General features: G+C 36.1%; 1 protein-coding gene across 1 annotated transcript; it reads left to right on the forward strand.

Moving 5' to 3' along the window:
- The first annotated feature begins 1425 nt into the window (after window positions 1–1425).
- On the forward strand, window positions 1426–4387 carry LOC120160471 (NADH kinase-like). Its single transcript, XM_039170886.1, has 5 exons — window positions 1426–1590; window positions 2740–2985; window positions 3139–3219; window positions 3649–3800; window positions 3875–4387. Exons 1-5 carry the CDS (start codon window positions 1498–1500, stop codon window positions 4236–4238), a joined length of 936 nt encoding a protein of 311 aa, XP_039026817.1. The 5' UTR covers window positions 1426–1497; the 3' UTR covers window positions 4239–4387.
- The last annotated feature ends 10462 nt before the right edge of the window (window positions 4388–14849 follow it).

Raw genomic sequence — 14849 nt, forward strand, 5'->3', positions numbered from 1 at the left:
GAAAAATGGAGATAATAATAAAAAAACACATACATAAAATAAAATTATTAAAACCAAATATATGAAGAAAAACAAAATCGTTTCTTGAGTAATCTACATATAAATTCTGTCTCTGTCGAATGGTTCGTTATCTAACAGGCTATTTCGCTACACAGTTCTGATTATATTAGCAAACAACCTTTTACCAAATAAGGGTTCTGACTATACGTAACCATTGACAAACCAATTAGAAAATAAATGTCGTAAAGATCTTTATGCGAACACCAACACAAACATAAATGTATACGGAAAACGTATCAAAAGTGGAGAAAAAAAGTACCATGAAAACATAGAAAAACTTGTCAAAAGGACATATTATTATTCAAAATTAAAAAAGTAACCTCAATAGTAAAGGAAAATAGAGGACATAATATATATAAAAAAAAAGAAATAATAATCATCGGTGATCGTCAAACAATATTAAGGTTGGTGTCGTCGTCAACTAAACAAAAATAAAGGGAAAAAGAAAGATGACACAAAAATATTGAGAAAAAACTTAGATTAATAAAAAAAGAGAAAAACCCCTAAAATTATTTGTTAAAGTTAAGATATATTTTAGAAGTTGTTTTTCTTAACATTAATGTTTTTAATTAAAAATGTTAATTTAATAACCAAAATAGAAAGAGTTGCTTTCACTGTAATAAAACTATTTTTCCCTTTGGATATCGGCAATGTTGCCACTTTCCACTATCAATAGTATTGTACATCTTATTTTAAAACGTGTGGGTTTTAGGAAACAAGACTGAAGAAAATAATCTACTTCCATATATCATTAATAACAAAATACAGCTCGCACATAGTCTCAACATGCCATTAATTATTCCCAACATTGTATTAACAACTATGTCTGCTGGAATCTACTTCAACAATCTCTTTCATTAAGAAAAGAACGAGGGAGGAGGAGGAGAAGAAAGGAAAAACAAAATAGATAATTCACTTACAATGTCAACGGAACAATTAGCAATGCCGAAGAATCCCAGCGTAAAAACTTCACTCTTGGAGATTATAACTTCAGGGTCTTTGATGGATTTTGATGCTGTCAAAGTGTTTGTAGGCAGTGTCAAATTCTGAGTAAAAACAAGAGATTAAAGCTACTAATACAAAGACGATAATGGTTTTCCCCATCACTTCTCTTTGCAGAGAACTTGGAAGAACGGCTATGATTTAAGAAATGATATTTGAGAGGATTACGTTAAAATGGTGTCAAATTGTACATATGGTCAATGAAAATAGACAATAGTTGAGTGGTCACCCGTGTAATTTACCCTAATTTTTATGAGAGCGGTGGAATTAATTTGATCTGTTGCGTAAGTCCAGCTCTCAAGCCTGCCAAAGTATATGGTTGGGCATGCAGGCTTGGGCTAACTCGCGAGCCTTAGACGCCTGCCTTGTTTCCATTTTCCACTTTTCCAACAGGCGACACAGCAAAGCTTTCTTCTTTGACAGAGAAAACAAAAAATGGTGAGAAGAAAGCTTTTATTGCTCATGAAGCCATTTGACGTCTACCAGGTTACTCAATCAAACGCTGTTTCTCGCTTCACCAATCCGCGGGTAATATTATAAATGAAGAACTGAACCTTCAGTTAACTCCGTCAACGTATCTGATTTGTTTTTGTTTAGTTTACATTAGCATCCCTGGTGTTTGATGAAATGTTGAATATTATATTTATTTCGATTTTTCCCCTGTTGGGTTTGCCTTATTTTGTTGCTTGCATTCATTTCGTTATCTGTTTTTGGCTTCTTTTGAGCCATAGCGTTCATGTTTAAGATGCTATTTTTCTGTTTGATAAAAAACTAACCTTGAGTGTTTTTTCCCATGTTTTAGTTGCTACTAATATGTTTATGAGAAGGAATCAGGATCGTATGTTTATTGCTTGTTTCAGTTCCACAAAGATTTGTAGAGTGGGTTTCTAGGAATATAACGTGGGTTCTTCTGCCTTGTGCTGTTTATTAATGTTGGCTATTAATTATCAAGGTCTCCTTTTTAATATTTTGTATTAGTTTCCCAGTAATTTTGGTAGCCTATCGAGTGTTTTTCAACTCAATGCCTAGCTTTTGTGTTAAAATTAGCGAACCCAAAGCTGTAAGCATATGATCAGATTACTTGCTTTCACCTAAATTGATGATGAAGAAAATGTAGGAAATACAAGTCCAAACGTAATTGTGATTACTAGTTTTGAAGAGCAAATTTTGAGGCCTCACGTATATAACATGTTTACCTTTATTGGCTTCCTAGCCTGCTTAACCGATGGGCCTCCAACAAATTTGTAGAAACATTCTCTCTTTTAGTATCTTTTGACTTCAACTTATGTGTGCGAGTACCAACTCTTTCTAAAGCTCTTTTCATATAGTATAACGGGCTTCTGATCTCATGAAGGCTTTCAAACTTTGCTTTGATATTAGAATGTAATGATAAATAAATTAATTTACATTTTCATAATATATTCATGTTCCATCCAGATAATGACTATACATGTACTGTGCGTACAGTGTACCTTGGCATTATTGTGGCGCATACACTCCCCTGTATCGTGTCGTGTTGTTCCTTGTTAGGTTGCAAACATTTCTTTTAGATTCTATTCTCCTATGGTTTTAGAACACTTCTTATGATCATTGTTTCATTTACTTCACCCTGTATCTATCCTCCCACTAGAATTAATTTATTAGTTGCACTGAAATTTTCTCTTGGTATGGTCACAGATTTTCCATTATATTGATAATAGGTGCAAGGTGCACAAAGAGGCCATAAACATTTGTCAGAAAATTTTACAGCAGAAGACAATTGACTGGAAACCCATATTTCGTAACAACTTATCACAACCAATTCATAATGTTGATTTGGTTGTTACAGTTGGTGGTGACGGCACTCTTTTGCAGGCCAGTCATTTCTTGGATGACTCAATTCCAGTTCTAGGAGTAAATTCTGATCCTACACAAGCTGAAGAGGTTAGTTCATTTCTCTAGCCAATCATTCAATTTGGTTCTTTATGTAAATTTTAAAATTCTTTTAATGATATGGACAATCATTTATACTGCATACATCTTATTCAAAGATGCCAGTTATTCATTTTTTTTCTTTTTTCTTCTATTTTTTTGTAGGTTGAAAAGTTCAGCAATGAGTTTGATGCTACTAGAAGCACTGGTTATTTATGTGCAGCAACAGCAAAAAATTTCGAGCAAGTAAGGATATATACACACACACACACATATAGTGTTAAAGAAGGAAATTAACATTATTTGGAGATATTGCATAAGAAAATAATTCTCTACTGACAAATTTGTTACTGGGTGTTACATGTCAGTTGATGTCTGAAATGGAGTAAGTTTTATGTTTGCTTAAGTTGGAGAATAAGCTTTTTACTTAAAACTTGACGGTTTAAGTAAAAAGCTAGAGGTTCTATAACCTACATGCCTATGCTGATTTTAAGCTTTACCATTTTCCTATGCAAAGCATGTCTACTGAATTTCACTTCTGTTTTCGGCATTACTTTTTATCATTGGAATTTCGCAGCTTGGTTCTTTAATATTATATATAAGGCATAAAGCTTACTGTTCTTTTCTACATTGAAGCTTGTTGATGTAATTATTGATATTTGGCATTTATTGCAGGTGCTAGATGGCTTTCTAGAGGGTCAAATAGTTCCTTCCGAGTTGTCAAGGGTATCAGTATCCGTAAATTCTAAAGCTCTGCCTGCATATGCTCTTAATGATATTATGATTGCACACCCTTGTCCTGCAACAGTTTCCCGTTTCTCATTCAAGTAAGAATTTTAACAGACAAGTAGGCATTACATAATGATACAGGCTTTAAAATATTCTCTGTGCATATTGGCAGAATTAGATGGAACGACCAGACATGTTCGCCATTAGTGAATTGCCGATCAAGTGGTCTCAGAATCTCAACTGCGGCAGGATCAACAGCTGCGATGCTCTCAGCAGGAGGATTTGCGATGCCTATTTTGTCTAGGAATCTCCAATATATGGTAAGAGAGCCTATTTCACCTGGAGCAGCCAATTCTAGCTTAATGCACGGTTTAATCAAGCCAGATCAATCGATGGATGCTGCATGGTTTTCTAAAGAGGGTTTCATATATTTCGATGGCTCTCATGTTTTCTATCCTATCCAAAGTGGGGATGCCATAGAAATATCTTCCAAGGCCCCGATTTTACAAGTTGTATTGCCTCATTTGTCATCATAAATCTCATGGAGAGCTGGCAAATGCTCATCCAAACGACATCAACATTTTTGAATCCATGACTAAATTATAGCTCTTGTAAATACAAGAGACATGTAGAGACCAATCTTTCATTTTCATCGTAAGTAATTCAAATCTTTGCATCTTTGAAAGGTCACAAATGTCTATCGAGTACAAATGACTAGCTTAGAGCATTGCTTTATACGAAAACTGTAAGCGAACATGTGGTGCTAAGTTAAAGATCTGCTTTCGATATCATATTTTGTGCAGTCTTTGTATAATAGATAAGTGTGAATGTCAATTGGTTGAACTGGCGAAGTTCGGCTGTTTCTGTTGGTCATTTTGGAGGTATTTTGATGTTGAATCTTTGTAGCATTTGTCGGTGGAGTCCATATTATTAAGGGTGTAAATCAATAGAGCGTTCAATTAAATTTATGTGAAGTGTTCTTATAACGTTCGTATATTAAGTTAAATGAAAAAAATTTATGTTTATTTAATAAATGAACGAATACGAACAAATACTTGTTCGGTTTATTTATGTTCACGAACAAACTTGTTTATCGACTTGTTTATAAGCTTTGGTTCTCCTTTTCCTTTTATTTTTTTACATTTTAAATATTGGTGATGATAGAGACTAAATTGAACTCAGAGTGAATTTCGGAATCCAAACTATAAAGTCTAAGGAGCTAAAGGACTAATGACATAATTTCTCCGTTTCTGAACACGTTCAGAAACCTATTTACTTAACATGTTCGCGAACAATAAATAAACGAACACGAATCAAATATTAACACTTTTCAAAATAAAGAAACGATCATATACACAACATTATGCGTTCAAGCTTGGTTAATTTGCACCCGTACATGTTATGCAAATATAAAGATAAACCTGGAACACTTTTTCCTTTCTTCCCCTTTTCTGCCTTGTGGATATTAAACATGGGTGAAGATATGAGTGTAGGTTTAAGGGAATAGAAGGAAAGATAGTATGCATTACCCTGCAAAACGGGTTATGTTTCCATTATGTACCCTAACTTAAAAGCCTCTTCACTTGAGTAAAACAGCCTGCCATGTGAGTTTAACTCACAAGTCGAACTTTTTTCGACGTTCACCGGTCGATTTCTTTCCAGCTGTATGTCGAGAGCATAATTATTTGGTCTTTGAAGTAATTCTTTCTATTGTATCAAACACTCTTTAGGAAAGTGATAAATCAGGTCTCTTTCAAGATGGTGCACTTTGATTGTTGAATCTCATGTTTTATGGAGGAGAATTCAAGGATGTCACTAGGACTTGTATTCTTAATTGATAAGGTTTACAATTTGACCTTTTTTGTTGTTGTATGAAACACATTGAAGTTTATTGATAGGTGAAGAGATTGTAAATATTAGGTTTATGGATGATAAGGGGTCGGATTGAGTTTTGGTCAATCCAATTCGAGAAGTATACTCCATCCGACCTGAATTTAGGAAGGTCACATTCGACTCTTAATTTGATCCAAATTTTGGGGTAAAAACTCATACTCGACCTGAAACATATATAAAAATTATTTTTATTAGGTAAAATAAGAATCTAATTGAAAAAAAATATTAAGAGGGGTATTATAACAATTATCCTTACGTATATAGAAGAAAATTATATTATTATCCCGAATATGAGATTTTTCACTCGAACTTGAACCAAATCCGACCAGAATTCGGTTTTTTTAAACGATCCTATCAAGTTGGGTCGGAACCATTGGAAGCGAATCAATTGTTATCCCTAATTAGGATTCAGATTCTAAATCTATTGAATGTTACTTTTTAAAGATGATTGTACGAAGTAACCGGATAATTGAAGTACCGAAAATGGTTTACATGGAAATAGAAAACATCGGTGATATTTCAAGGACAGAAACCCTTTTTTCTTTTCTTTTTCACGAATTGGGTGGCTCCAATGTAAGATATTTTGGACTGTCTTTGTCTCGTGTTGTGGTCATGGTTATCAAAACCAGACCGGGATCAGTCGGTTCGACCGGTTAAACCGGGAACTAGTTACCTGTCCGGTCCGGTCAGTCTCCAAAACTAATCTTGCATAGAATCGGTTGGGAACCGGCAAAACCGGTATAAACCGGCCGGTTCAAACCGTTCTGTTTTTTTTAATTAAACCAAACGACATCGTTTGTTATGATTTTTTTTAGTCCCAAATTTATTTTTTGATTATGATGATTAATACTTGTATCAATTATATACTTTTTTTTATTTAGTTGTTGATGAATTTCATTAGATATTTACCTTAAATATTATGTTGTAGTTAATTTGAATCATTTTGTTTCACTTGATTTTATGATATTTAACTTATATATGTTATGACTTGTGATATTTTTATACATTTTAATATTATTAACTTAAAAAGAGTGTTATATATATATATATTAAAATTGCTTTAAATATTATGTAAAATTAAAAAAAATTATTTTATATAAATCAGTTCAACTCGATTCAACCACGATTGAACCAGTGCCTTCACCGATTTAAGATTCGGTCCGCTTTTAAAATCATTGGTTGGGGTCATTAATCAAGCACAAAATCAACTTCTTGTCGACCCAAGCGGACAACCCTCTTTGCCAAAGCAGAGGTTTCTCATGTCGGGAACATGACTCTTAAAAGGGCAGCAAATCAATGACCCCAACACACATTTCTGAAGCAGTCAAAAGCAAAAAATGCATGCTAATTAAGAAGAACACTTGATGTGACCCCCAGAAAACAGTTCCTGAACGAGGAACCGTAGCGAGCTCCACGCGTAGAACTTGGGGATCTTTTCATGCAGGAATGGGACCTTTAATTCAACGCTAACTTGAGATATTTTGCACATGGATAATGATTTATAGTTCAATTAACACAATCCATTATTATCAATTTAAGGCTCTCTTAATATAAGATTGGGTAAACTACGCATTCAATACTTAAACTATAAGTTTTTATCTATTTTAATACCTAAACTATTAATTTTTACCCGTTTTAATATCTAACCGAGGGAACATGTAAGGACAATCATCTCTTTAAAATATAAAATTAATATATATTTTAATTTTTTTTATATATTTTCTACTCAAAATCTGTTTTTGTCTTTCTAAATTTTATAAGTCTGTTTCATCCTAAAATTTTAGAAGTTGATTCTATTAACATAATTTTTTTTGTCCGTCTCTGCTTGTTATCCATGGTTTTTTATGCATGTAATACATATATATATATATAACATGTGTACTTTCCTTTATACAAATCTTAAATTAAGACATATCTAGGGATGGGCATGAGACCAGAGCCCGATCGGGTCGGAATTTTAAAAAAAATTGGGTTGGAGTCAGGTCGGGTAGGATTCGGGTTTAGGGTAAAAAATACTAGACCCAAAAAATATATAATTTTACCTTTTATATCTAGGAATAATTACAATAATACCCATCCATTTATAATTTTTTTCAATTAAGTTAATGCTTTTATTGAATAAAAATATTTTTTATTATTTCAGGTCGGGTCGGGTTTCTAAGTTATATATCGGGTCGGGGTCGAGTCATGTGAAACCTTGTTTTGGTCGGGTCGGGTGGAACAAAAACCCGACCCGACCCATGCCAATCCCTAGGCATATCTTACTTCTTCTTTTTTCTTCTATTTTTTTTTTGTATATTTACTATTCAATATTTATTTTAAAAAGTGGTGTTCATATGTTGTACTTAATCTGTAAAATTTTATCGATTTAATGATATTTTAGTCCTTAATTTTTTTAATCTTTTTGACCGTTAAATTTTAAATTAAATCAACGAAAATGTAATGAAAATTTATTAAGTCGACGAAACTTATTTTATTTTTTCATCAATTTTATATTTGTAAATAATTTTTATGATTTTAATAATTTAAATATAGCTTTACATTCTTTAACATTTTATCAATTTGAATATTTCTTTTGCACAAAAAGACAAACCATTTAGAATCGATATTGATAAAACAAATCTTAGTTAATCTATTTTATGTGAAGTTCTAGGTTTTTTAAACTACTCTTATTTGATATTTAAGATCAATTCGCTAGAGAATCTGTCGTTTTGGAAGGAGTTGGTGGTTAACCTGCGGATAAAAGGTCTATTATCACTCTGTTTAATCGCTAAGAAAAATTTAGAAAGACGAATAACAGAGAATTCGGAGACCATCGTAAGAGAAGGGTCGAAGCAGGGGCTTGCCGAGGATGTTCAAGTGAGGAACAATCCTTCAAAGACTAGTTGACAAGAGTCGAAGGGAGCCAAGACGTTGAGGGACAAGGTAATCACGGAGAAACTACCTAATAACAAGTGGGTTTACAGGGCGGTGACTACAGACAAACTGAAGTTGTGTTCAGCTTCAGTTGACATGCAAGAATAACAAGAACAAAAATACTACTGTATTGATCGAGGTGTGAAGACAGATTAAAATCAGTCTTCAAGTGAGAGATTGTTGAAAGTCATGCTTTCACATGACTTTTGTCAAACAAGGAGGCACCACACATTACATTTGTCAAAGCAATTTTCAGTGGGATTTCAGCAGATTTTCGGTGGTGCAAGTTGGCAGGAGAAATTATTGACAATTTGGAAATGGTAAAATCAGCAATTTAGTCATTGCACTTTAGGGTATTTATAAGATTAGTCCTTAAGCTTCAACTATAAATACCTTGACCCATTTAGCTTCAAAATCATCCCAAATCATTTCTTTCTCCCAATACTAGAGAGCTTAATTGTGAGTAGTGAGTGTTTTGTAAACACCTGTAAATTTTCTCTCTTAGTAAAAGATCTGCAGCAGTTCGGAGACGTAGACATAATTGGCTGAACTCTGTTATCAATTTCGGGTATTATTTTTCCGCTTTTATTTCGCATTCTCACTAATCTGGTTATAGGGAAATTACTCGTTACTCAGTTATTTTCCCAACAACTAGTAATCAGAGCTTTTGGTTGTGAATTTTGTCAATTTTTTGTGAGGTTACTATTCATCATTATTCATTACTATTCATATGAATAGTGAATTTTATGAATAGTAAAAATTTTGTCGGCGATACGAATTTGTCGACGGAGGTGTTCTAATACACGGTGGTTCGCAATAATTGTCAAAAACAATCCAAACGAAGTCAGATTCGAGTGGGAGCGATGGCTTTGAGAAACGAAGTTTATGAGCTCAAGAAGGAGCTGCTCATATGCAAGGGAGCAATGAGTGAATGGGATGCGCTCAAGACCTTCTTGGAAGGACTTAGACCAGAGGGGATGCTCGGGGGAGAGCAAAGTGATGCCCAGAGACTTTCGGAGGCCATAGCTGTAGCCGGAAAGCTGACTGAGCTTGCAGGTGACAAGCCAAGTAGCGATGTGTCATCCAAGTCCATGCCTAGAGATAGTGACAACAGTGGTGGAAACCAGGAAAATGTGCAGCAGGGAGATGGTAGAGAAAGCTCTTCGAATGGCCAAGGTGAGCCATCGACTGTTTGTAGCCAATGAAAGCCATCGAGAAAGAATGGCAAGGCTAAGTCCGGTGTAAAGAAGAAGAGGAGCAAGGAAAAATTGAAGTGTTACTTATGTTATGGTCCTCATTTGATTAGAGGATGTCCCGAGAAGCGTCGCCTTACAACCATCATGAATAGAATGGAAGAAGAAGAAGTAGCGGGAATTGGCGCGGTCGCAAGTGTTAAAGCTACCAAGCCAGGAAAAAGACTTGGTCCGATTGATGGGATCAATACGGCCAAGCAAGGATCGAGACGAGACAAGGCTGTTGATGTTGAAGCAGCCGAACCCGGAAGAAAACGTGATGAGACTGCGGGTGTCAAAGTAGTCGAGCACAAGAAGGGACCCGGTGCGATAACAAGAGATAAACTCGTCAATTCGAAGGTGTAAAGTGAGCAAGTTCGCTCACAGTATGTCAGGATGGAGGCGTGGTCCAAGTTGAGGCGTCTCAAGCATAAAGGGGCACTTAAGGAGTATGTGAGTTGATTCAGAAAACGCATGCTCAATGTCCCAAGTTTAACTAAATAAGATGGATTCTTCACCTTCATGTTCGGATTAAAGCCATGGACGAAGAGAGTGTTGGAGCGAAGGGAAGTCAAGGAGTTGTCTAAAGCCTTGACAACCGCCGAGTCCATCAAAGAATTTGGAGATGAAGACACTTTTGTCAAAAGGGAAGCTGCCGGATCTAAAGAATGTAGATGTCGGACTATGCCAGACTATGCGAGGATTGCATCTTTGGTAAACAAAAAAAAGTCAGCTTAGCAAAGATTGGTAAGACACCTAAGGCTGAAAAGTTAGAGTTGGTTCATACTGATGTATGGGGACCATCTCCAGTTCCATCTCTTGCAGGCTCGTTATATTATGTCACATTCATCGATGATTCGACAAGGAAGGTGTGGGTTTATTTTCTGAAGAAGAAATCAGAAATCTTTGATACTTTCAGAAAATGGAAGGCCATGGTGGAAAATGAGACTGGTTTGAAAGTCAAGCAGTTGAGGTCTGACAATGGAGGAGAGTACAAAAATAGGAGATTCAGAGATTTCTGCGCAAACAATGGGATCAAGATGGAGACAACAGTTCCCATGACACCGCAACAGAATGGCGTAGCAGAGCGCTTGAACAGAACTCTGAATGAACGTGCCAGAAGCATGAGGATACATGACGGATTGCCCAAATTTCTATGGGCTGAAGCTATAAACACTGTAGCTTACCTGATCAACCGTGGGCCCTCAATTCCTTTGGATGGCAGAATACCAGAGGAAGTTTGGAGCAAGAAAGAAATAAACCTTTCACACTTAAGAGTGTTTGGTTGTATTTCTTATGTACACATAGATTCTGCTGAAAGAAGTAAACTTGATGCCAAGTCCAACAAATGCGTCTTTGTTGGTTATGGTGGTAATGAGTTCAGTTACCGATTTTGGGACTACGAAAATCGAAAGATCATCAGAAGCAGAGATGTAATTTTCAATGAGAATGTGATGTACAAAGACAGGTCAACTGTAGAATCAAGTAGCCCCAATACCGAAGCTGAAACAAAAGAATTCGTTGAGTTCGAGGAGATTTCTAGAAATGATGTTCAGATCAATCCTGAAGCAGTTCAAGAAGAACCAGGTAGATCATAACTGAGACGCTCCTCCAGAATTCCTAAACCAATCCAACGATATTCTCCTTCTTTGCACTACTTGTTGCTGACTGACAATGGTGAACCAGAGTGCTATGATGAAGCAATGCAAGTGGAGGATTCAGTCAAGTGGGAGTCTTCCATGAAAGATGAGATGGACTCGCTTATGTCAAATCAGACATGGGAATTAGCTGAATTACCACCAGGCAAGAAAGCGCTTCATAACAAGTGGATTTACAAGATCAAAGAAGAGCACGATGGGAGCAAACGCTACAAAGCAAGATTGGTTGTCAAAGGTTTCAGCGAAAAAAAGGTATTAACTACAATGAAATTTTCTCTCCAGTCGTAAAACTGTCTACAATCAGACTGGTGTTGAAAATTGTAGCTGCAGAGAATTTACATCTTGAGTAGTTAGATGTGAAGACATATTTCTTTCATGGTGATTTGGAGGAAGAAATCTATATGAGGCAGCCATAAGGCTTCATAGAGGCAGAAAACAAAAACCCGGTATGCAGGTTGAAGAAGAGCTTGTATGGTTTAAAACAAGCTCCTAGACAGTGCTACAAAAAGTTCGATAGCTTCATGGGTAGCAATGGTTTTACTAGATGTCAAGCAGATCATTGTTGCTACATCAAGAGGTTCGACAATAGCTTCATTATTTTATTGTTGTACGTTGATGACATGCTCGTTGCAAGCTCAGACATGCAAGAGATTATAAACTTGAAGCAAAAATTGTCGAAGCAGTTTGCTATGAAGGATCTGGGCACTGCAAAGCAGATTCTTGGGATGAGGATCAAGAGAAACAAAAAGTCGGGGACTTTGATATTATCACAGGCTGAGTACATCAACAAAGTACTCTCCAGGTTCAACATGCAAGATACTAAACCAGTAAGTACACCTTTAGGTGTTCATTTCAGACTCTCCAAAGAATAGTCACCAAAGACGAAGGAAGAACGAGCACACATGGTGAAGGTGTCGTACGCCTCAGCAATTGGAATTCTGATGTATGCCATGGTTTGTACCAGACCAGATATTGCTCAAGCAGTGGGAGTTGTTAGCAGGTACATGAATAATCCGAGTAAGATACACTGGGAAGCAGACAAATGGATCCTCAGATATCTGTGGGGTACCACAAACAAAGCACTTTGTTTCAAAGGTGTATATACGATGCCGATAGGCTATATAGATGTTGACTTAGCCGGAAATGTTGACATCAGAAGGAGCACTACAAGGTATGTCTATACTCTATGAGGAACCACAGTGAGTTGGGTTTCTCAACTACAGAAGATAGTTGCTCTCTCCACAACTGAAGCAGAATATGTCGCTGTTACGGAAGCCAACAAGGAGATGGTTTGGCTCTAAAGTTTCTTGGAAGAGTTAGGTAAGAAACAAGAGAACAATGTTTTGTATTGCGACAGTCAAAGTGCTATACATCTAGCAAAGAATCCGTCTTTTCATTCCAGAACGAAGCACATACAATTGAGATATCATTTTATCCGGTCTCTTCTGGAAGATGGGATTTTGAAACTTGAAAAGATTAGTGGAGCTCAAAATCCGACAGACATGTTGACAAAGACGGTGACTACGGACAAACTGAAGTTGTGTTCAACTTAAGTTGGTATGCTAAAGTAACAAGACCAGATATGTTGCTGCATTGATCGAGGTGTGAAGACATATTAAAATCAATCTTCAAGTGGGAGATTGTAAAGTCAAAAAAAGGAGGGAGGTGGGCACCACCACTGCCATGGGAATTCAAAGAGGGCTAGAGATTCAACAAAGGGGCACCGAATTCGGTGCTCCAATTTTTAAATTAAAATGTTTTTTGGATTAATTACATTTTAGCCACTGCACACTTTAGGGTATTTATAAGATTAGTCCTTAAGCTTCAACTATAAATACCCTAGCCCATTTAGCTTCAAAATCATCCCAAAAATCATTTATTCCTCCCAATACTAGAGAGTTTTCTTGTGAGTAGTGAGTGTTTTGTAAACACCTGAAAATTTTCTCTCTTAGTAAAAGATCTGCAGCAGTCCGGAGACGTAAGCACAATTGGCTTAACTCCGTTATCAATTTTTCGGGTATTATTTTTCCGCTTTTATTTCGCATTCTCATTAATCTGGTTATAGAGAAATTACTTGTTACTCGTTTATTTCCCAACACTAGTATTGCTTAATCAAAACAACTTTGAACTGTTTTCTTAAGAAGAAAAGAAGCAACTAAACTTAAGTTTCAGGAGTTACCTATTGATTCAGAAGAAGAAGCCTTTTAACGTTGTTGTAGGAAAGAGTATGAGATGATGATTTATGCAAAACTCGGTGCATTTTAATGCAACTTAAGTACCAATGTAGTTTATTTGAAGTTAGCATCTTTGTAACCAAGATGTAGGAGAGTGAGGATAGGGATGGTGTTCTTAGAATTGCTGCCTTTTGTGGAAAATGGTGTAACGTGTGATTTATGAAATATATTGTTTAAACCATATATGTCTCAGTGCAAAGCTCCAATCACATCATTAATTCAGTTGGATGATTGGCAAAGAAATGAAGTGCCAACTTTTTTTTCTTTTGAAATTTTCTAAACATTTGTTCTTCACAAATATGTCCGTACAATGGCAGTTCATGCCTAAAACGTCTTTCGCAGGAAAGCTTTTCTAAGTTATGCCATGTCAGATGTCTAGGAGCTCGTCTGCATTTTGCTGGTGCCTTTGATGAAGGGTATTTTGGCTTGTCCATAGTTTACCAAACTTATAGTCTTAAACCTTAAAAGTGTTATTATTGCAGACCTTTCTCTCTTCTTCTCTTCTTCCACGCATATATCTTTTATACAAGTTTTTCCTGACTAGTACTAGCTTTGCAATACTGCACAAAGTTTTTGTCATTTTTTGTCATTGAGCTATCTATAAAACCAATTTTTCTGTCGACTTGGATAGAAGTCGAGAAAGAGTTGCAACTTCTTCTACCATGCCATGTTGATAGTCATTTCTCAAAAATATTATCATATCTATTGTGACATGGAGACTTGAGTTTCAAACTGCTTGATTTTGTGGCTTAGTTGTCATATCTATTGCTCTAGTTGTAGTATATATTTTGAAATGTCTGGCTAATGCATCTAAGAGTTCTGACTGGGTTATTTTTGCTGGATTCTTCCAGGCTGATAGTGGCAAGCATGGAGATTCTGACAGTTCATCAATCTTGAGATCTGCTGATGACGAGTTAGACGATGATGAGCGCTTGGGTCAGGTGCCAGACTCCTCATGGGCTGTACAACAAATGCCTTCGCCTCCTACAGCCTCAGGGATGTATTGGCTGAAAGATAATCGCAATCAATGTGATAGTGTGGTTTATGTTCCTGACATATGCTGCCAGTCATGAAAAACCCTTTCAGTTCACGGCATACCGGATCCAACCCAAAACGTCGGCGACATATATAGGATCACCCGGTAAAGTTCAAATGCACAAGTTAAGTCTTCCCACGGTTCGAAATCCACCTTCTCAGGTGTGCTTATAGCGTAT

This window comes from Hibiscus syriacus, unplaced genomic scaffold, assembly GCF_006381635.1.
Source record: "Hibiscus syriacus cultivar Baekdansim isolate YM2019G1 unplaced genomic scaffold, ASM638163v2 tig00111392_pilon, whole genome shotgun sequence".
Taxonomy (NCBI): Eukaryota; Viridiplantae; Streptophyta; class Magnoliopsida; order Malvales; family Malvaceae; genus Hibiscus; species Hibiscus syriacus.

Bases quoted from the DNA above. Each gene is read 5' to 3' on its own strand.
- LOC120160471 (XM_039170886.1), top strand. From the start codon at position 1,498: ATGGTGAGAAGAAAGCTTTTATTGCTCATGAAGCCATTTGACGTCTAC. The intron at 3,220-3,648 runs GTAAGGATATAT...CATTTATTGCAG, and splicing joins CAGCAAAAAATTTCGAGCAA to GTGCTAGATGGCTTTCTAGA. The intron at 3,801-3,874 runs GTAAGAATTTTA...GCATATTGGCAG, and splicing joins GTTTCCCGTTTCTCATTCAA to AATTAGATGGAACGACCAGA.